This window comes from Odocoileus virginianus, chromosome 23 (genome assembly GCF_023699985.2).
Source record: "Odocoileus virginianus isolate 20LAN1187 ecotype Illinois chromosome 23, Ovbor_1.2, whole genome shotgun sequence".
Classification (NCBI taxonomy): domain Eukaryota; kingdom Metazoa; phylum Chordata; class Mammalia; order Artiodactyla; family Cervidae; genus Odocoileus; species Odocoileus virginianus.
In genome coordinates this window covers 47,956,843-47,980,516 of record NC_069696.1, presented here as the reverse complement: position 1 = coordinate 47,980,516, position 23,674 = coordinate 47,956,843, and the positions used below count along the sequence as shown (strand labels likewise).

At 43.2% G+C, this 23,674-nt stretch overlaps 1 protein-coding gene across 3 annotated transcripts in view; it reads left to right on the top strand.

The window, feature by feature from the left end:
- DRAM1 (DNA damage regulated autophagy modulator 1) overlaps positions 1-23,233 on the top strand; it is a 34,803-nt gene extending 11,570 nt beyond the window's left edge. For 2 of the 3 annotated variants that reach the window (XM_070454054.1, XM_020880995.2), the window contains exons 2-7: positions 5,951-6,018; positions 8,515-8,657; positions 13,270-13,447; positions 17,293-17,351; positions 20,304-20,396; positions 20,986-22,933. In XM_070454054.1, the coding sequence (XP_070310155.1) occupies positions 5,951-6,018; positions 8,515-8,657; positions 13,270-13,447; positions 17,293-17,351; positions 20,304-20,396; positions 20,986-21,030 (586 nt within the window). In that variant the 3' untranslated portion in view covers positions 21,031-22,933. Of the gene's footprint in view, positions 1-5,950; positions 6,019-8,514; positions 8,658-13,269; positions 13,448-17,292; positions 17,352-20,303; positions 20,397-20,985; positions 22,934-23,018 lie in introns of those variants that run through there. The other variant, XR_002311538.2, reaches the window with a different exon arrangement.
- Positions 23,234-23,674: the final 441 nt, after the last annotated feature.

Genomic DNA, 23,674 nt, shown 5'->3' with positions numbered 1-23,674 from the left:
ATAAGTTGAATCAATGAATCTGATTTTTTTTTTTGTTTGATACTAAGCTTTTCCATGGGGTTGCAAAGAGTTGGACACGACTGAGTGACTGAACTGAACTGCCTAAAGCTTCTCAGAGTGAATTATCTGTTCATCTTTGTATCCTCATCACCAGGCACAATTCCCACCAAGTAGGAGGTGCTTAGCAGTATTTTAAAAATGTTGTTGTTATCGCATGTGGATAAAGTGAGGAGAGCAAGTCGTTTGCATTTATGACTAGGATATTCTTCTCAAGTTTAAAAGTAGTTGAATATAATATTGTATATCAACTATAGCTCAAAAAAAAGTTTACATAGCTATGGGGTACCTCTTGCCCTAAAATAATCACTGAGTGAAGCTGCCAAAAAATTAGCCCTAATAATTTAGAGCAATAAAATGGTATCTTCTTTTTTTTTTTTTTTTTTTGGCCAAGAGTCTTGTGGGATCTTAGTTCTCTGACCAGGGATTGAACCTGGGTCATGGCTGTGAAAGCACTGAGTCCGAACTACTGGATCACCAAAAGAATTCCCTGGAATGACTATTTATTATAATATTTACTTGGAATAATATATTTAAATGTGAAGAAAAAGGAAATGATAATCTCCTTTTACTGGTGCATTAAGTGTTTTTCGGTTCTAAGTCCTGGCTAATCATCCAAACAATGGGCCTAGGATTTTAGGGGAATCTAATAAACCTCAGTCTGGGCACGCAGATAATTTTGCATACTGTCAGCATCTCAGTTCCCCCAATAAACCATGAGCCCAGGCTTTAGGGTAATGGAATGGAATCACATGTATCCAGTGATTTAAAGAGCAGTATTTGACCAAACATGTTATCATGCGTGTCTTATTTGTATTGTGTTTCTTCCTCTGAGCATCAGGTAGATTATGAACCAGCTTAATGTTTACATTATTTTGGAGAATGATGTTAGATAAACCACTTGGGATTTTCCATGATGAACTAAACTTGTAGAATGTAAATACAGTGAAGAAAGAAAGTGAAGTCACTTAGTCATGTCTGACTCTTTGCGACCCCATGGCTTGTAGCCTACCAGGCTTCTCCGTCCATGGGATTTTCCAGGCAACAGTACTGGAGTGGGTTTCCATTTCCTTCTCCAAATACAGTAAATATAGGCGTAAATTGATTTCCTAGGCAAAATTGGGTACACATAACAGCCTCCACAGCTTCTAAGCCCCAAGCAAGTGAACAGTGAGTTCCTATCCCCATACCATTTCCAGGAAGTGCCTCCTTTACCGGGAGGCAAGTGAGGATGTGGATGGGACCCAGGCAGGGCTTAAGTCAGTGACAGAGAGTTCCGTGGTGGGAGTTGGGTAAGAGGACTCCTTCTGCCAAGCTGGGAGGCCGCTGGTTGGGCTTGGCATTCGTTCTCCACTTCCCTGAATCAGGTGCCCAGGTACAGCTGCACCAGCCAGATCCCACTGCCTCTCCTTTTGCACAATGTGACCATTCACTGTGGGCTTAAAAAGTGTAAAATGTGGGACTTGCCTGGTGGTCCTGTGCCTAAGACTCCACACTCCCTATGCAGGGGGTGTGGGGTCGACCCCTGGTCAGGGAACTACACCCCACATGTGGCAACTAAGACCGAGCACAGACAAATAAATAAATGTGTGTTTTTTTTTTTAAGTAAATAAAAAGAGTACCATAGGTTCCCTTGGTACTCTCTTGGTTGTTATGCTCTGGATTCTAGTGTAGGGCAGAAAATGTGACACAATATTTACTTATGATGTAAAATATTAGCGTGGAGACCAAAAGACTTAAAGAACATTTTAAGGCCAGACAGTCTTTCATATATATATCATATACATAAAATATATATGTATATATGCACATAGCCTTACAGCTTCCGCCTGACACAGGTATGTATATGAAAAAATATATATGCATATAGTTTTAAAGAAAAGCACTTATTAACATTTAATAGCCCTCCCTCCGTGCGGCGTCAAGCTGCCAGGACACAACCACTCCCCCACCACCTCCGACACACACACCCCCTTGATATTCTCCTCAGCTCTTCTGCTGAAGAATTTAACCTTCCTGATGATGTTACCCCCAAAACTGACTTTATCTCTTGGTGGGTATCAAGCCAGGAGACACAGCCAAGCCAGAGAACAGAATAAAGAAGGGTTTGTTGGCTGCAGCAAGTAAGGAAAACACTTGGGGATCTTTCCCAAAGCAGTATCTACCCCCAAAGTAAAATTAGGGAAGTTTTAGCTAAGGGCACATGCCTACTCATGAAGGGGCTTGAGCGGAGGGGAACTCAGCATGGAGTTGAGGCAGAGGTCAACAGCATCCAAGCTTGAGAACTGCAAGGTCAGAAAAGGTCAACATTCTCATCCCTTAGGGTCCCGTTGATCTGGTGGGTGAGCCCTCGAGAGGGGTTTTGCTCGGTTGCTCAGTCATGTCTGACTCTTTGCAGCTGGCTCTGTCCCTGGGATTTCCCAGGCAGGAATACTGGAATGGTTGGCATTTCCTTCTCCAGGGGGTTTCCCCATCCAGGGATCCACCCAGGTCTCCTGCACTGCAGGCGGATTCTTTACCATCTGCGCCCCAGGGAAACCGAATTCCACACAACAGTTCCAGAAAGTGCTTCAGGCTAACTTTCCTATTGAAACAGAACTGTGAGTCTTTACAATTATTTGTTACCTTTGCTATTTTTATTCCTCTTGCCTGGTGACAGTTGTTTGTTCTTTTGTTCCCTTAAGATCCTTATTGCTGAGACCTGTTCAAGGGCAAGCATTGTGGCCAGGCTTAGATCACAAAGCGGCTTAGGCCTAAAGTGGTTTCTCTTCTGCCAAATAGCTACGTCTGGTTCACTTCCTCCAGGACCCCCCACCCTGTCTGATTACAAGGAGCTTTGGGAGCTCTTCCTCAGAGCTTGGTAGTAGCCGGATCACCCCACATCGGTGTTCAGAGCAGCTCCAGTCTTGTTTTTAACCGTATTTACCCCGAGTTGGTCCACAGTTTATCAAGGTTGGCAGTCGGGCAGAAGTTCTGATTCCTCTCTTAGGTGGTGATGTCTCATTCCAACTTTCCCTAAGTGAGCTGGGTGATATTTGTCAAGGCTGATTGTGTGGTGATGAATGCCATCCGTATTACCCAGACCTCCCACTCCTTCTGATGTTTGATGATGTACCATGGCCATGACTCACATGGACCCTAAGTTTCTGGGTCTTCTTCGTCAGGATGGCATGTCAGTGGCTGAGATGAAAGAGGGAGCCTTCTGTTTGTATTAACAAGAGTAGGCAACCACTACTATCCTTAAAGGGTTTCCCAGGTGATACAGTGATAAAGAATCTGCCTGCCAATGCAGAAGACACCGGAGACTGGGCTCAATCTCTGGGTCGGGAAGATCTCCTGGAGGAGGAAATGGCAACCCACCCACTCCAGTATTCTTGCCTGGAAAATTCCATGGACAGAGGAGCCTGGCAGGCTACAGTCCATGGGGTCGCAGAGTTGGACATGACTGAGCACACCATCCTTAAAAGTTCTTAGAAGTGGCCACCTTTTTTTTTTTTTTTTTTTTGGCCCCCCACCCCCCCGGGTGGCTTGCAGGATCTTAGTTTCCTGGCTGTGGATTAAACACAGGCCCATAGCAGTGAAAGCTTAGAATCCTAACCACTGGACCACCAGGGAATTCCCAGATTCTGCCTGTATGATTTAAAATGTACAGATAAGCAGGCATAAAATACCATTCTGAAATCCTGAGCTTTCGAATGGCATGTTTGATGTCATGGGGACTGCACACCTGGGCACTTGAAATATGTCCCCGTTTGCTCTCCCTGGATGGATGGTTCCCGAGTCTGGGCATCTTCTCATCTTCTGTTGGAGCACCTTTGTCCCTGTTTCGGCCTACCCCCTTACGTGGCAGATTTCCTCTCAGACCTGTGACAACAAGTACTCCTGCATGAGTCACTGGAAAGCTGCTTTTTTATACCCTGAGGGCGAGAAAAGAAGGCTGCTTTCCCGGTGTGAATTACTCTTCTGGCAAAGTGCTGCCCCAGGGCACACGTGTGCTGTCTCCACCTCTCCCCATCACTGGTTGCCGTCCCCTCCTCACCCACTCAGAGCCTGGTCGTGCTCAGAAGGGCATCCTGCACCTCCGGCAGCCTTCTCCATATCAACATCGCTTTAGTGAGAAAGAGGATTATTAGTAGGAAAAATGGTGACTTAACTCTTACAATTACAAGGGACACTGAGGGTGTTTTTCTTCTTTTTAATATTTATTTGCTGTGCTGGGTTTTGATTTGGCACGCAGGATCTTCTATCCATTGTGGCAGGCCAGTTCCCTGACCAGAGCCGGAACCCGGGTCCCTGCGTTGGGAGCACAGTCTTGGCCACTGGACCGCCAGGGAAGGCCGAGTGTCACTGAGGTTGAAGTAGTTGGGACCAGGGGCATTCGTGGGAAGGGAGGACATTAACCCCTTCATACTCGCCAAATATTAAATGTCCACAAAGCTCAAAGGCTCTTGCTTCCTGCACATACAGGGCACTTCACTTTGAAGTGCATCTTTTCAACTCAATCCATTTTTCAGTCCTTAAATTTCAGAGCTGTTTTAAAATGTGGAAACACTCAAGACGGGTCTGAGCTGTTTTATGTTGGGAACGCTTTTGCTGTCACTTTGAAACGCTGCTTTATGTGAGCAGCTTGAGAGCATAAAAATGTAAACCTTGGCGGGAAAGAATAGAAATCAGCACATGCCAAATGCTGCTTTCCAGCTTTAGTTCCTTGATAGACTACATTTGAAAAATGTCTCTTAGAAGCTATTTTTTTGTTAAAATAATTTATCATTATGAGTATGCCCTTGATATCTTGTTATTTCCATAAAGCGCTGATAAGCATCAATAATATTTATTGTTCAGCCTTCCATCATCTTTTCAGCAATGTAAATTTTTATGCATAAATTGTCATGTTAAAAATTAAAATGATGTGTTTATATATATTTAATATTCAAATAGTAGATTTTTCAAACGTGATTTTTGGTCTTTTTTTTTCCTTCCTGGAAGAGTCAGGATCTCACCAGGTATGAACACACACACACACATATACACACACAAAAAATGAACACACACTCCTGAGTTTTCAGGTGGAATCATCTGAGAAACACCACCACCATTCACTTTAACCACCATTCACTTTAAGTTAATTTCCTCACATAGCATTGTCACTTATACTTCAAAACAAACAAATGTACAAACAAACTCATAGAAAAAGGGACCAGACTTGTGGTTCTCAGATAAATGAGTACCAGAGATGTAATGTACAACATGGGTAATATAATTAACACTGTTTTATGTTACATGGGCTTCCCTTGTGGCTCAGGTGGTGAGGAATCTGCCTGCAATGTGGGAGACCTGGGTTCAATCCCTGGGTTGGGAAGACTCTCTGGAGAAGGGAAAGGCTACCCGCTCCAGTATTCTGGCCTGGAGAATTCCATGGACTGTATAGCCCATGGGGTCACAAAGAGTCGGACATGACTGACTTTCACTTTCACTTTCACTTTCACTATGTTACATATGAAAGTTAAGAAAGTAGATCCTAAGAGTTCCCATCATAAGGAAAAAATTTTCTTTAAAAAAAAATTGTATCTCTATGAGATGATAGATGTTCACAAAACTTACTGTGGTGATCGTTTCATGGTGTCTAAGTCAGATCATTATGCTATACACCTTAAATGTATACAGTGTTGTTTTAAAATTGTATCTCAATAAAGCTGGAGAAGAAAAGTGGATTTTTTTTATTTTTCAGAGCCCACCTGAAAATACTTTGGAACAAAATCAGATCAAATCTTTGGAATTCAAAGTGGCTGAACACGTGGAAGGAACACAGTATAATACCTGCCAATTACGTGCCTGCCCAGGGGGCTGAACTGAATTCCTTTTTACTAATTTGGACATGTTTTCTCTTTCTCAGTGACACAGGAACAACACCTCCAGAGAGTGGCATTTTTGGATTTATGATAAACTTCTCTGCATTTCTTGGTAAGTACACAGTGAAGTGAAGTGAAGTGAAGTCGCTCAGTCGTGTCCAACTTTTTGCAACCCCATGGACTGTAGCCTACCAGGCTGCTCCATCCATAGGATTTTCCAGGCAAGAATACTGGAGTGGGTTGCCATTTCCTTCTCCAGGAGATCTTCCTGACTCAGGGTGTGAACCCAGGTCTCCCGCTGTGTAGGCAGACACTTTACCGTCTGAGTCATTAAGTACACAATAACTATTATAAGTAAATTAAAAACTCCCAACCTCATGTTAAGTAAAATGCTATAGTTTATGTATATTTTTTTATTGTCATTTTTTAACAGGCATTATTTTTTTTTTAAAAAGTTTTATTTTGTATTAGGGTATAGCCAATTAACAAACAGTGTTGTGGTAGTTTCAAGTGAGCAGCAAAGGGCTCAGCCATACACATACATGTATCCACTCTCCCCCAAACTCCCCTCCCATCCAGGCTGCCACATAACACTTGAGTGGAGTTCCCGGTGCTACACAGGAGGTCCTTGCTGGTTACCCATTTTAAATGTAGCAGTGTGTACATGCCCATTCCAAATCCCCTGTTATTCCTTCCCCATTCCTTCTCCCTGGCAACTATAACCTCTTCTGGAAGTCTGTGAGTCTGTTTCTAACTGACATTACTTTTTAGAACACTTGTAGATTCATGAAAAAATTGAGCAAAATGTAGAGATTTCCCATATATGCCTTACTCCCTCACACTCCTCCTCGTTGCTTTCTCCATTATCAACATCTCCCCACCAGTGTGGCTTTTTGCTTCGAGGCAAGGCAGAATCTGACATGAATATCTTTGTTTAAAATGCTCTCTGATAAATGATTAGCTTTTAGTCTGCTTTTAAAAATTCAGTAAAAAATATGGCCGTCATACACTATTGAATACATAGAAATCTACTTTATCCTGACACATGCATAATATCCATCTCATGGACATATGATAATTTATAATTCAATCCCCTTTTGTTATATTTTAGGCTATTTCTTATTTTGTAATTTACATTGCTAAAGTGAATGTATTTTAAATGTATCTGTGCATATCACGTGGAGTTTTTCTGTAAGCAAAATTTGCTGAGTTAAAAGGAATAGTACCCTCTCACACCATTCACAAAACCCAGTGGCAATTAAAGAACAAAACATGAAGAACAAAACCATAAGAAGATTTGGATGTAATTATAGGAAAATATTTTTAAAACCTTTAAGATGGAAAAGCTTATCTAAGCTTATACAAAACCCAGAAGCTAAATAAGAAAGAACTGACAGATTTGGGTAGATAAAAAATTAAAACTTCTAAGTGATGAAAGATACACAAAGTTAAAAACAAACAACAGACCAGAAGAAAATTTGTAATATTTATAGAAGACAATGTACTTAATGTATATAAAAATAACTCCAAATTAAAAATGAACAAATTCAAGAGAAAAATGAAAAAAAGGTAAGCATGCAATTTTCAGAAGAAATGCAAAGGACTAGTGAACATACTAGAGATTTCTCAGTCTCGTGGACAATCAAAGAAATGCAAATTAAACTAAGAGGTTGCCATTTTTCATTTGTTGGACTGGCAGTAATTAAAAGGACAAGGGCATGCAATAATTGCATACTCTGTGGGAGTATAAATTGCCTCAGTCTTGGAGCAATTTGGAGGTACTTCTTGGCATTTTAATTGAGCATAGTGTTTTTTGACCCAGGAATACTACTTCGAGGAATTCGTCTTTCAGAAACACTGAAAGTGTGCCAAAGAACAAGGATGTTCATTGAGCATTGCTTGTAATGGGAAAAGCACATAATGTAGAAATCTATCGTTAGGAGAATGATGAGATAAGTGTGGCATTTCAGTGTACATCATGATGAGGTGTATAGACCTGTTTGTGCTGACATTGGCAGGATCCCCACGGTACTTTTTTTTTTTTTAATTTGTTTATCTTTGACTACACTGGGACTTCATTACTTCACGCGGGATTTTTCTAGTTCCCAAGATCGGGGAGCTACATTCCAGTTGCAGTCCTCGGGTTCTTAACGTGGTGGTTTCTCTTATTTTGGAGCACGGGCTCCAGGGCTCATGGGCTTCAGCAGTTGCAGCGTGTGGGCTCAGAAGTTGTGGCTCATGGGCTTAGTTGCCTCGTGGCATATGGGATCTTCCCGGAGCAAGGGTCAAACCCTCGTCCCCTGCATCAGCAGGTGAATTCTTAATCACTGGGCCACCAGGGAAATCAGGGGTGTGTGTGTGTGTGTGTGTGTGTGTGTGTGTTTGTGAAAGAGAGAAAGAGAGAGAATCCAATTCCGAGTCTGATGGCAGAAAGAAATAAGGTGAGCAAGGGCAGGGGTGAGGGCGTGGGAAGGCTATTGCAATCAGGAGACTGATTATAATCTTGATTACAACCAATACAATCTTGGTAAAAGCCATACAAAACTGTTCATGTATTTTTCCTTCTAAAAGGCCACTAACAATTCATCACAGTCTGTTTCTTTTTCAGGGGCAGCCACAATGTACACAAGATATAAAATAGTAGAGAAGCAAAATCAAACCACCTACTTCAGCACTCCTGTTTTTAACTTGGTGTCCTTGGTTCTCGGATTGGTGGGATGCATCGGAATGGGTATTGTAGCCAATTTCCAGGTACGACCTGAAGTCTTTTCAGTTACTGGGGGTGATGGAGTATATGTATCAGGAAGGAAAAGTGAAAGTGTTAGTCACTCAGTCCTGTCCGACTCTTTGTAACCCCATGGACTGTAGCCCCCTAGTTCCTCTGTCCATGGCAAGAATACTCCAGGCGAGAATACTGGAGTGGGTCACCATTCCCTTCTCCAGGGATATGTAAGCGTGGGGGGAATACGTGGAGGGATACGTGGAAGGAAGAGTAAGAACAGCACAGGCACGCTTGTGCCAACAGGTCTCTCAAACAGTTGATGAGTATATGAAAATTGGGATAGTTTGCTTTTTAGAAACAAATCTTGATTTTTGGGTTTATGTATTTTTTTTTTTGGCTGTGCTGTCTTCATTGCTTCGCGGGCCTTTCTCTAGTTGAGGCAAGCGGGGGCTGCTCTTCATTGCAGTGGCTTCTGTCTCTGTAGTTATGGCACACAGGCTTAGTTGCTCCGTGGCATGTGGGATCTTCCTGAATCAGGGATCGAACCTGTGTCTTCTGTATCGGCAGGCAGATTCTTTTACCACTGAGCCAATGGGAGAACCCAGAAACAAATCTTTATCATTTGAAAGTCAGTCTTGGGAGAGATGGGATGCATGTATGTATGGCTGTGAAAAGGAGCATGCTTCAGCCCCTGCTGTGGGCTCTGGATGGCTCTGTGCTCTTACTGAGGTGGTTTAATGTGCTGGGAGAGCTGCTGCAGTCATTGTGATGATTTCATTAACAGTGTGAACATATTTCTGCATGTGAGCATGTGTATATTTACTGATGCTACTGTTTGAACCGCTGGTGTTCAAAGAGAAACATATGATCTCTTCCTTTCACAGATGAGGACCTAGGTACATGGAGGTGAAAGAATCTGCTCAGGGTTACTCAGCTAATCAGTTGCAGGGCCGACATACAGCCTTATTGGTGCATGTTAACTTATATGATGACTACTGAAGAGTCTGCTTGATCTATTGATCTGTGTCAAGGGTTGGAAAAACACTTTGTTTATTTGGCCATGCTCTGTGGCTTGAGGGATCTTAGTTCCCTCAGCAGGGATCAAACCCGTGCCCCCTGTAGTGGAAGCGCAGAGTTCTCACCACGAAACTGCCAGGAAATTCTGCCTACTTATTTTATTCTAACTTGTGGGTTCCTGTGATTCCAAGGTCTCTTTCAGGGAAAGCGTGGGACCTCTTTGTCAATGGAGACAATATTTTATATTTTTAAAAAGTATTGAATTTCAAAGGAGTACTCAGTTATGAGTACTGGCCTCACAGGGTTATTGCTGGGATGCAATGAGACAATGTGCAGTACCTGGCTGTCTGTACTTGGCGGTCATCACTTGGTGATGGTCATTGGTCTATCACCAGGGGCCAGCGCCCCAGAGGGCCTGCTCTGCCATCACCATTGTCCCTTTGTGGCTGCAGCATGGAAGTGACTCCTAGAGGACTTTTAGTTCTGCCCAGGAGAACTCCTTCAACCATTTCCCCACCAGAAGTGAGTTGATCTTGTGTGATGCTTCCTTTCATAAGAAGGTGTCAGCCTTCAGTTTTGGCCGGCTGACCAAGTCCACTAAAGCCGCAGCAGGAGGCCAATAACCCCCCAGCATGGACCTGGGAGGCCGATAACCCCCAGCATGGACCTGGGAGGCCGATAACCTCAATGCGTCCGCCTGCACCATTTGCTGCCCCCTGTTCTCTGGTGTCTGCAGGCATTAGACCATCGGCAGAGAGCCCGCTGCCTCACCTGCCCCTCGCGGGCCTCAGGGAATCACCTTGTCTGCCCTGCTCCTGGAGGAAGCCATCTGTCGTCCTCGTTGCTTAGTCGCTAAGTTGTGTCCGATTCTTTGTGACCCCGTGGACTGTAATCCTCCAGGCTCGTCTTTCCTCCACTGTCTCCCGAGTTTGCTCACACTTATGTTGTCTATGAGGGGAGACTATACTAAAGTGCCCTGGGAAGCCCAGAGCTGGGTTGTGGGGGGTGAGGCACCCTCCCCCGTATGACACAGAATCTTCCGGACAGCCCAGGGCAGGGATGTTCCTCCCAGGTCGACAGCCAGCGTGTTTTTGTTTGGGGTGTTACAAGTCCACAGCCATCAGTGTCTCCCTCTTAACAGTGGCCAGAGGTGACAGCCAGAACTGCAGCTCTCTGTAGCAAAGCCTATGAGGCTTCCAGGGGGCATCTGCAAACTTGGTTTACTTCTGGCTCTGTTGAATTTTCCTACTCTTGTCTCATGTGAGGAAATAGGGGCTTCTCGGGTGGTCAGTGGTAAAGAACTTGCCTGCCAATGCAAGAGACATAAGAGATGGGTTTGATCCCTACGTCAGGAAGATCCCCTGGAGGAAGGCATGGCGACCCACTCCAGTATTCTTGCCTGGAGTATCCCATGGACAGGATCACAAGAACTTCAGGCTTCCTTAGTGGCTTAGAGGGTAAAAGTCTGCCCACAATGTAGGAGACCTGGGTTCAATCCTTGGGTTGGGAAGATTCCCTGGAGAAGCGAGGTGGTAACCCACTGCAGAATTCTTGCCTGGAGAATCCCATGAACGGAGGAGCCTGGCAGACTCCAGTCCTTAGGGCTGCAAAGAGCTGGACACGATTGAGCCACTTAGCACACACGCATGAGGAAATAAACACCAGTGTTGCCGTGTTGCCACGTGGTAGAGCCCCTCGGTGGCATTCCCTTATATCTTATGATTGTTGCATTTTACATTCCGTAACAAACAGCATTTAGTGAAGTTTTCTAGGTGATGGACATTTATGAAAACATTTCATGCTTTACTTGTATAATTCTAATAACGACCTCAGAAGACAGTTAGTAGTTTGTCAATGAAGACATGGAGACACAGAGAGGTTAACAGTCTCCCCAAATCTCATGAATCATGAAAGGCAGAGGTCACCTTTGAATCGAAGCAGTCTGCCCAGAACCTCTAGGGAAGAGTTAATGTTAAGGCCAGAATGAGGCAAAGTCTGTGAGTAAAAAAGCATGTATACAATTCACAGCTCTAGTGTCAGAAAGCACGATGGAAAAGACAATTTTTAATGGAAAGGTGATGAACTGGAAAGTTATAATTTGTCTGGTAGAGTGTGGTGTGAATTGTTCAGTGCGGGACAGTATGTCCTGTGTGATATCCTGCCAGGCCATTCTCACAGTAACGCAACATCACAAGTGATGTGGCTGTCTGTGTTTAAACCATAAAGGGCAAACTTTAGGAAGAAGACTTAGGTGGTTAGAAAATGACACTTTTGGTTCCCTTTAAGGCTTCTGTGAAGTGATTATATCTTCATAAAGGCCAGAAATAGAATCTCTAACTTTTCCTGAGAGCAAAGTGTTTACTTTGTCATTGGGCCCATAAATATATCTTCACAACTTCCTTGTTTGATATCCTGTAATTCATTTTCGGCCTGCTGTGAGCAAACCAACATAAGCAGTTATCTCAAGATTTAGAGATGTGAGGGCAAGTGAGAGACTTGAGTGGTGGTTTCTCCTGAGTGGGAGGAAACCCCATTTATCAGAATCTCACAGTCAGCTTTCTCTCCTGCGGGTGACGGGTGGCTGTATTTTGGTGTGTTCTCACCAAGCAACCTCTGTCCCTTTTGTGTCCCTCACAAAGTCTCCTTTTTGGAAAAGTCATTTCCCGAGGTTGAATCCTGTCAATAGTCCAGTTTTCTCTAGTGTTATTATTAGGTTGTCCAAAATGTTCATTTGGGTTTTTCCGTCCAGTCTTACGGAAGAAACTATGAATTTTTTGGTCAACTCAATATCTTTTAAATTAATAAGATAGTTTCAAAAAAAAAAAAAGGTTTTCATCTTAACCTCTATGCAAAATTCATGTCTGATCTGAGTCATTTCCCTTCTGAAAGACATCTTGGATGAGAGAATATGTATTCCACCATGAAAAAGGCGCACTGGAAATATAGCTCTTGCTAAATTGAGGGCCTTTGGACCTGACTTCATCAGGGTTAATGTGGGTCTCTTGGAGTTTGCAGAAGAAGATCCAAAAGGATGTGTTGAATTGGCCAGGGTTGAGGAAGCAAATTTCCAGACAGTGCTAGTTAGAGGGGTGGGGTGGCCGTGGAAAACAAAGTTTGTAAATTCCGGATTTGATTTGCTTACCAGCATGAAAAGAAAATGGACAGTGGAAAGTACCAGGATTCTCAGAAGATGCTTCCTAAAATAACCTCAGGGCCTTCGCAGTAGATGCTTCATCTTTTATTTATCTTTCCTTTATCAGTTGTGCCTAAGATTCAAGGGGTGAAAAGGATATGTTTTTCTTATTTCTTTTATTTATGTTTTTTGTTTAACATGGGCTTTCACACCCCCGACCCCGCCCAGTTTTATTAAGATACTGTTGCTGAACCAGGCCCATTTTGCTCAACTCGCAGCAAGCCAGGCGTATGCTGTGAAATAACCAGGTTGCTGGCATTTTACTTCAATGCTGGAAAGGCCTCGGTCATCTTCTGTAAGCCGCTGCCTTTTCCCGAGACGGGGCGGGTGCCTTTGTGACGCCTGGTGGGACGAGAAGCCCAGAGCCAGTGAGTGTGCGACTCCGGATGTGCGTGGAGTTAGTGACAGCACGTGTGTGACGCTCTCTCTAGGAGCTGGCCGTCCCCGTGGTCCACGACGGCGGTGCCCTTCTGGCGTTTGTCTGCGGTGTCGTGTACACGCTCCTGCAATCCGTCATCTCTTACAAGTCCTGTCCCCAGTGGAACAGCCTTTCCACGTGCCACGTGCGGATGGCCATCTCTGCTGTGTCCTGCGCGGCGGTCATACCCAGTATCCTTTGAGCGTTTGTCAGTGTCCGTGCGGCCTGACGCCCCCTTCACCTCACTCCTGTTCCCCCAAAATGACGAAGGCTGACGGCCAGGTGTCGGCAGGCTTCAGAAGAATGACTGGGCAAATCACAGGGAAAATAGCTCAACCTTGTTTGGTTAAATCAGAAGAATCTTTGGGGAAAAGAACGGTGTGAAACGAAAACGGAAAAAAAGTGTCAGAGCACTTCAGTCTCTGTTTACTTTCCTTCACCAGGGTCTGTTTCATGAGCCATGTGAAAATATGTATTTTTCTTTGTAGTGGTTGGCTAAAGACATCAAATATTGATATTGTACTTAAAGTAATAGCCCAGTGGATTCCCAAGAAGCCAGACTGTGATTAGAGGGTTTGATTTACTTGTCCGCATTAAGAGGTTTTAAAAAGCTCTATACTATTTATTTCTAAGTCATTTAAAACACATTTAGCCTTTTCTTTTCACCACTGATTTCATTTTCAAAATGAACTTTTTTCTATGTCAACAATGTGAAAGGAAAATATAAATTTATCATACTTATATATTCTGATTTAGAAGAAAAGAAAAACCAACCCTTCTTTTTTTTTTGTTTTCTTTCTCATTCTTTCTTTTCCTTTTTTCTTTCCCCCAAGAGGTATTTGACAAAATAAAACTGGTCTTTCAGGGAAAAGATGCAGGAAATTGAAAATTTCCCATCTCTCAAAATATCATCTGCAGTCATATTGAATGCTGAAGAGTCATTAAAAATTGATGATTGCTGTCAGAGTATTGGAAAGCAGCAACTATTTTATTAGCACTGGTTTTGTTCATCTGGGTTGGGTTGTGGTATGTGGTAGACAAGCTTGAGTGAAAAAAAGCATGCGTCCTCATGTGCTTCTAAGTATTAAGCCTTGCATTTCTCTTTCAAAATTGAAGCTATACAAAATGTGAAGTCTACGGATTGTTTGGGATTTTGTTTTTGTCATTTAGGGAAGGAAATATTTAATTATAAAAGTTTCTAAGCACAGAGGAACGAAATCCTAGTATTGAGAAATTTAACAAATTATAACTTTGGCTCCTAAGATAGTTCCTTCTCTGTTTCCTTATCCTATTTATGGATCAAAGACGTTCATGCTTTCTCTTGACACCTATCTCCTCAAAACTTCTAGGTTGTATTAGTTGTCGGATTTGTAAAACCATTTGTAAAGTTAAAAACAAAATTTCTCTATGTAGGAAAGCTTTCCTTGCTTCCAACTTTGGAGACAGATCTCTAGGTATTAAAATGAAAGAGTTTTAATAGAATTAGCATTTCAGGCCAGAGTTTCACATACTAATAGTTCCCATTTCTAGAAGTTCCTAGGAGCCATGCTGAGGGGTGGAATTCCCAAACAGAAGCAGGTTGATCCAATTAATTTGAACAAATGCACCCATATGAAAAAAGTCTGTCATCTTAAACATTAGCATCATGGATTTATATTTCCTTACAAAGCTTTTCAAGCATCTTTAAAATGTCCTGTATTAGTTCCATGAAACAGCCTCATTTGACTCCTGAAGAAACCGAGGCCTGGGGTCATGCTTCTAAGCCCATCCCGCTAAATTGTCCATCTTGCATCCGGCTTCTGCAGCTTTCAGAAGGCTTCACAAAATCACTAATGATTCAAAGGCCAGGTTCCTTTTCTTGAGACATGTAATCTGAGGCTGCCTATTTCTCCAACCTCAGTTTGACACTGACTTCGCTGTTGTCTGCGTTTGCTGATGCTCTTCTCTTACCTAGGTAACCTTCTCTACCTTGTCTTTCTAGAACTGAGCTGTCCGGCCAGCACAGTCGCCACTGGCCACACGGGGCTGGGGAGCATGTGAAGCGTGGGTAGTCTGTGCGGAGGTGGGCCGTAAGTGTGAAACACCAGATGTCGGAGACTTACTGAGAAAAAATGTAAACCGTCTCATTAATAATGGATCACATGTTGAACTGAGAACATGTTTGGTATATTGGGTTAAGTAAGCTATGTTAAGATTAATTTCATTAGGTCCTTTTTTGTTTTTCTCAGTGTGGTTGCTGTAATGGAAAACTTGCAGTTATAGGCCTGAGTTTCTGTGGGATAATGCTATTCTAGCTCACGTGCTGTGTGCTCAGTCCTGTCGGACTCTTGAAGACCCCGTGGACTGTAGCCCGCCAGGCTCCTCTGTCCATAGGATTTCCCAGGCAAGAATACTGGAGTGAGTAGCCATTTCCTCCTCTAGGGTGTCTTCCCAACCCAGGGATCGATCGAACCTGCGTCTCCTGTATTGGCAGGTGGGTTCTTTACCACTTCAGCCACCTGGGAAGCTGTTCTAGAGAGCTCCTCAAACCTCACAACTTATTATTGTTGTTTTTTTTGGCGGTACTGCCTTCACCAACCAGATATCTAATCTTCCCTCTGAGTCATCACGGCACTCTATTCTTTTCTCTCTAACGAGGCACATTCCCGGGGTCCATCAAGACTGTGATATTTCTGGGAACTGAGACCAACTCTGTTTTGCCAGAGTTTTCTCTACCTCTCCACCTTCTCCCCAGCATGGTACTTGATGGGACTAAAGGTGAAGTAAAGAATAAATGGAAGAGTTAAGAGAATTAAGCTGTTAGAAACAGAAGGATGGTCATGACATGATCGGGGACCTTCGATGCTCTCTACTTTAATTTTGAGAAACTGAGAAGTGTTAAGAATGGCAGAACATGGGAGGTGGCGAAGGGCAGAGAGAGAGAATGCTGACTCTAAATTCAGAGGAGGTGCTCAACTTGGCATTAATTGACGCAACACTTGGAATTCTTAACTCTTTGCAAAAGCTTTTTCATTAAAGAGCATCCCCATTACTCTCTAGCTTTCTTTTGTCTTCCAAGTTCAATCAAAGTGGTTGCAACCATCTTTGTGCAGACAGTTTTGTCCACCTTGCGCTGTAGCCTCAGTTCCTGGGTTTATTAGACTGACCTCTCAGGGTTTGTCTTTCATCCCTAGGTCACATGTAGGATGTCAGGTGTAGGACGTATCTCTTTGATTTGTAAACCCTTTGGGCCAAGGACTAGGGGCTTCCCCCGTGGCACTTGTGGTAAAAAAATCCACCTGCAATGAAGGAGACTAGGGTTTGATCCCTGGGTCAGGAAGAACCCCTGAAGCGGGGGTTATGGCAACCCACTCCAGTATTCTTGCCTGGAGAATTCCATGAACAGAGAAGCCTGGCAGGCTACAGTCTACAGGGTCACGCAGAGTCGGACACGACTGAAGCGACTTAGCACACATGCGCGCACGGGCCAAGGGTTAAGGGCTCTACTCATGCCCAGTTACTCAATGGATGAAGTCTGTTTTGTTTGTTTTTTTTTAACGATAATACCTTAACTTCCTGAAGCTTGTTTTTGTATATGAGCCTTGGTAGTTTGTAATGCTTTGGTACTTTGAAATGTTAATTTTTCCTTGAAGCTATTGCCTTGAACATAATATTTTAAGGAAGAATTTTAGTTGACATTTTAATTTAGGGAAAATAGTATTTTAGAGAAAGAGTACTCCAAAATTACCCATATTAGACTGCCGTGTCAGTCATTTTGACCAAATTTAAACAACAGGGTCAAGCAAAATGTAGCCACAGATTAAAAATCTTCTATACATAACTGCCAAAGTATTGCTAAGGAAGGACTATTTCCATCTTGTATTTAAACTTCTGTCCTAATCAGATTTAAGGTTTGAGATGGTAAGAAGCTGATATAACTGGTTTGATTGTAAATATGTTGGTACTAGCATTTGAACACTGTGATGGTTGTAATAATCTAGTCTTTAACGCTAAAGGACCTAGTCTGCAGTTGCCTTAACCAGTTCCCCCTTTTTAGTGATTGCCTGCGCTTCACTAATTTCTATAACCAAGCTGGAGTGGAATCCGAAAGAAAAGGTAAAATTTAAGTTGTTTTAAATGTGACCGTCAAACCTGGTTCCTGCATTTTCAAAATTATTTTTAAAAATTTGAATTTCTAATTCTGTGTCAAACCCTTCAACCACTGAGGCTTAGTGAAAGAAGTGAGATTGAAGGGCAGGGAAATGATGTGAGTGAGGGGTGTGGGGGTCAGAGGAAACAGACATGCAAAGCAGACGGGGCATCTGCTTAGTAGTTTGTGCACGTCTTTAAGGGGTGGGCAGAGAGGCCCCCTCTTGATGTAGGTGATCAGCCTTTGAAGGCTTTTTGAACAGGAAAGTAAATGAAAAGAATATTATTGGATGAGTATCATTAGTCAGAAGCAACCCCTGGGATGGTTTGAAGAGGAGAGAGCCCAGAGGTAGGATGGCAGGTAGGATGGCAGGAAGAAGGTAGTTCCACTCGATTAGATTTCAAATCAAGATTCACCTACATTGGGATTAGTAGTAGCATGAGAATGGAAGGAAATGAAGTGAAATGACTTCCAAGCTTTTGTCTTGGGTGAACTGAAGAACGTGTTCTCATGAACAGATTCGGTTCCTAACAGGAATTAATGATTCCATGGGGTTCGTGGGTTTGGTTTTAGAATAGTTGAATCTGAAGCTGCAGTGAAACAGCGAGGAGAAATGTCCGGTTAGACAGCGGGGACAGGATCCAGAGCCATGGAGCATAGGGTGGAGTGACAGGTAATTTCCAGACCAAACATGGGAACAGGAGGAATCAGATGTTTTGAATTGAGATCAGCTCATGACCTTAGTTAACCTACAGAGAGATGGGAGTTACTGAGGAGCAGAAGTTCTTTCCCAGGACAGAGGTGGAGTTACTGATGCTTTTTGAAAAGCAGTTTCAAGGACTTCTCAGGTGGTCTATTGGTTAAGACTCTGTGCTTCCACTCCTGGGGGCACGGATTTGATCCCTGGTTGGGGTCGAAGGAAGGATTTTCCACCATTACAAAGGATTCTGGCAGGTGATGGAACCCGGAAGGAGACTAGAGACAGTGTGAAGATGGTAAGGACCAGCCAGGCAGAAATTGGGAGGGAAAAGTTCTTCCTGAAAAGAAGAGATCACAGCAGAGCAGCCTCGGGTGTATTTTACTTTTTAACCACTGGGGGGAGTTCTTCCACCACAAATCAAATGAAACAAGTCTGCTGCTGGGGAAGATTCATCAATCCCCGGACAGTTAAAAACCCCCTTTTTTCCCCCATTCATTTTCTGTCTTAAAAATGTGGAAAGTATCTGATTTTTCTATTCACTCCAAAAATTGCTATCCCACTCATATTGCCTTCTGTTCCCAATATCCACAAATGCAAAGAAAATCCTTTACATCAATTCACGGAATAGAATGTAGGGCAGGAGTCTGGACCCCTGCTTCAGTGCACTGTCATTAACGTCATGCTACAGATACCCTCCCCTCCCCCCAAGTTCTGCTTCTGTTTGGATAAGGCATCTTCATTGTCCAGGGATGACGTGAGATGGGGTTAATGTTGTAGTGCCTATCACCTTCGAAAAGGACGTGGCCCTGGTTCTTGACTGCCTAATATAGCTGGTCACGTGCTCCCCAGGGTGGCCTGGGTGAGAACAGCGGGTGGATGCAACCCTCTGGGGAGGGGGAGCAGTGGTATCAAGTTTGATGCACCTTGGTGAGATCTTTGTGGTGGAGCGAAGAAAAGAACCCACCTGTGATCTAGCACATTTGTTTGTTCACCTTTGTAACGGGCAGAGAAGACTGAAGCAGGAAGAAAATATAGGTTATGATCTGAAATCAGAGGGCTGCAACTGATGACAGTCCACAGACTAGTTTGGCATGTGGGCTGAAATCAGAATGTAGACAAGCATTTTTGACTTGGACTCTAGAAGTATTTTAAAATGTTTCTGTTTATCATTTTTTAAAAGATTTTTTTTTATGTGAACCATTTTTTATAGAGTCTCATTGAATTTGTTACACTATCATTTCTGGATTTTTTTTTTTTTTTTTTATGTTTTGAGTGTTTTGGCCCTGAGACCTTAACACCCCCTGCATTGGGATTTTAACCACAGAACTACCAGGGAGGTCCCTAAAAATGCTTCTAAAGTGGTTTCCAGCACTTAACAAATCAGGGAAGATATCTTTCTCTCTGTCTCTGACACACGCCATGGACTTTTTTTTTTTTTTAATCTCAAAGTAACACTGGGGTCGTATTTTCACATCTGGCAAGAATGGAACAGAATGGATGAGGCATGGGCTCCCCATTGTCCCTGTCTTTTTGCAACCATCAGTTTCATTTCTTTTTCCTGGCCTCCAGAGGTAGCCAGCTTTGGAACCCTGGTTGAAGCCCTTCTGATTCATGCCTTCCACCCTCCCATTCCTGTCCCCAAGAAGAGAAGTCTCAGTGTTAGCCTTCGCTCTGTAGCTGTGCTAACCTTATAACGCCAAGCAGACCTGTTGTCTGAACTGACGTTTTCTGTAGCAATAGAGAAACACAGAAGCCAGTCTCCTTTAGACGCACACTTCAGATCTCAGGAGTGACCACACAGACGCTAGGTAGGTGTTTTTCAAGCCTGCCTTCCAACTTTGGGGTTCCCAGCGGTGGGAGAACCAGTCATGCTTTGTATGGAAAGTTCTTTCTTCTACTGAGTCTACATTTGCTTCCCACTCTCGGCCATTTTGTGGTCCTTCTTCTGCCTGTTGAAATTCCACAGACAAGTTGTAAAGCCAGAGTGTGTAAGAACCGGGGCAAACGTTGGGGTTATGGTGTTCACGTTCCCGCTGGGCAGCTGCACCGACGCACAGCCACGCGGCCTTGCTCGCCGTGTGTCCTCCGGGGGTGGGCTTATGCTCACTGGACAGCTGCTTCCTCTGTCCCGCCCTGCCCATTGTTACGTCAGCATGTCCACCGAGGTGAATGCATGTGGGCTCAATTCTGTTTCTTTTGTTGCTGTTGTTGTTCTTAGGATTATGTATATCACGTAGTGAGTGCGATCTGTGAATGGACAGTGGCCTTTGGTTTTATTTTCTACTTTCTAACATTCATCCACGATTTCCAGGTTGGTATTTATCCATTCATATGTTATAAGTTACTGATGATGAGGCTTAGTAAGAAGTCATAGAACATTTATTGCATTAAAGAAACATAAGAGCATTAGCTTTCTTTTTTACCCTTATGTGTTTGCAAAAAAAAAAAATTTGCAAGTATTGTGCAACTTAGTGTATTCCCAAAGGAAAGCATCTTGAATAGTTCTCCCAAACAAGGAAATATTCATCTGTCCCCTGCCATTTGATGCTTATGGTCATAGATCCTGGTTATTTACTTTGTGAGGAGGTCTCACAAGTTCCAAATAACAGGAAATATGTCTTTTCTTAAAAATAAAAGTGTGTTGTTGAAAAATGTTCTGAAGGCGGAGAGAAGGTGGGACCTTGTCAGATTTGGCAACAGGGAAAGTCCTGCATCTTGAAACAAGTGAATTATTAACTAAAAGGTTACAGAAAGCCAAGAAAATTCTTGAGGACCCAACTCAAGCTCACTACAAACCGTAGTGAGATCATTTCTGAGGGGGTGCAAAGCCCTTAGGAGTTTCAGAGCTGGCAGTGGTGTTGTTTACCTTCTTTTAAACCTTTTTTTTTTTTTTAAAATAGAGTGTCACCTTAAGAATATCCACAGAAATCAATGGTGATGTTTGAAGAAGGAAGAACTCTATTTCACTCGGTGAAAGTGGCAGACAATTCCTGGAAGTGGGACAGGGGACGGACAGGGTTTTAACTCTGCCCTGTGTGGGATTCATCTGCAGTACATCCAGGACTTGAATTTCTTTAAGAATTCCCAATAGTTGTACTATTTCCAAAGGTATGTTTTCCTAGAGAATGTAGACCATTTATGACATTGTAGCAATGTTTTTATAACTTTCCAAGTAGACACTTTTTTGTATTAACAAATTTCTGACAGACAAAATAAGGTGTTCCAGCAAATGGAGACCTCTTATTTTTATACAAATTCTGTTTTTGTTAATTTGTCTCTGTGTGAATGATTTGTGGAGATACACTAACTGAGGAATTCATTCAAAAGTAAAATCAGGGGATGTTCTTTTTGAGATTTTATTTTTAGAGAATGCACTGTATAATTTTATATCTTAAGAGCATTTCTAAAATTCAGTTTAAAATGATCATTAAGATTTAGTTAATAAACTAACACTAACTAAGAGACTGATTTTTAGATGAACCAAGCAAAAAGCTATCGAAAGGCCTTAAGACCACTATGCACATTAACTCAGTGACCATGGAAGACCTCGGTTTTGAAATTCCGTCCCCTCCGCCGGCTGGGCCTCCCGGCTCACAGAGACCCAGCTTTTACCCTTGCTGCTAACCGATGGCAGTCTGTAGTGATGTGTTCCAGGTGGGATGGATTCAGCCAGGCAAGTTAGAAATCAAATCCTCCTAACAGCAGAGTGAAATGGAGGTGAGCAAGGAACAAGAACTCACTGGATTCCAGAGTGATGAGGGGAGGGTGGGAGTGCGTCTCAGGGAACATCCGAGGAATGCGGGATTATGGGAAGGAGACTTGCTCAATCCTAAACCTCCGCAGAAACCAACCTGCGAAAAGCATTACACATTCCACTTACAAAGCTGCCCTTTATTGTTACTGGCATAACTCGACACGCTGTCTGACTCAGAAGCCGCACCACACATCTCGCATTCCTTTCTCGCCAGTCCACGGCCTCCGGCCTCCGACAGGAGTGCAGGTCTGGGAGGGGGGGGGAGCACGGTGCGGGATGGAGTTTCTTTGCTCCTCTTCTTCATCCTCTCGGCTGGATGTCTGCACACTTTATGAGATGTGAAGCAGCTCCTTTGCTCGGTAACAGCACATCATGAATGACTAGTGAAAAGCAAGTCTTCCCAGAGGAAGAAGTGGGTCTTGAGATGCGAAGGTTTAAAAGTGGAAGAGAAGGAACTCACCTTCAGGGACCCTCAAACCAGAAACCCATGTCTGGCCAAGAAGGTCCAGACCTTGAGGGCTCATGCCAAGGGCAGAGCAGCTCACTTGGCCAGCCATGGAAGAAGGAGGCGCAGTAGTGGTCAGCCCCCTCTGCGAGGACAGACCCCATCCCCCCTGAGGGTTCGGTGAGACTGAGACCCACCTCTGGCTCGGAGGTAACTTGGAATTGAAATGCTGGTTACATCTGTGTTCTGCAGAGGAGGAAAGCCACTTACCTTTGCTGTGGAACCGGCAGTAGAATGAATCCAGGGTTGGGTCTCCCTTGGAACAGACTGTTGTTATCAGCCCTTCTTGACACGTTCATTGTCATCCTTCATTTCTGTGTCTCTCTGCATGATTTAGATTGGGAGCTCCTTGAGGGCAGAAGTCTGTGCCTTAATCTTTGTTACTCCAGCATTTACCAGGCTGGCTCCTGGTACACAGTAGGTACTTAATAAATAAAAACTCAGTGAATGCATGAATGAGGGTGTGAGAGGGCAGGGAGGGGAGCACGGTGTGAGGGGTGTGAGACATGGCTGGGGGATATTTGTAGCACTGCATAATGAGATTTACTCTGGTTTAATGAGGTAATAAATAGTCTATGGCACCTTTAAATATTGATTGTTTTGCTTTGTGTGCTGTAAATGTTTCAGTTGTTTAGGCGTCTCCATTCTATGACGACTCTTTTCATCCCAGACAGTTATCACAGAAATTGTTCCATGGGCTAGACCAAATGCTACACCTGGCTTAGCAAACTGAGAAGGCCCAAACTCCCTCCAGACAATCACGTTCTGCTGATTTCATGAAATCTCCAAAGCTGGTCTCCTCCATATTTTGGTGTTTCTGATTTCCATGAACTTGTATTTCCTTGGACCTCATGGCTGAAAGAGTAAAATAAAATGAAATATTTCTTTATTTTAGTAATCTATGTCTCTGTTAAATTATAATATGTCAACTTGGTACTACTATGAAGTATATTTATTCAGGAAAGTACTCTAGCTCCACTTGGATTCTACAGAGGTAGAGTTTAAATCTTATTATTATTATTTAAAAAAATTTTGGCCATACCATGCGGCATGTGGGATCTTAGTTCCCTGACCTGGGATTGAATACTTACCCACTGCATTGGAAAGTGGAATCTTAAACACTGGACCTCTGAGGAAGTCTCAAACCTTATGTTTTCTTAATTCATGGAGTTTTGCATGTGGGCAGGATGGCTCATCTTTGTAGAGATTTTTGAATAGTAGTATCAGAAGTTTGCACATAAATCCAACTCAATGTTGTTGAAAGAAAGAGAGGCATCTATTGATTCAAGTTACGGGAGGTCCTGGGGTGGAGCTGACTATAGGAATGGCT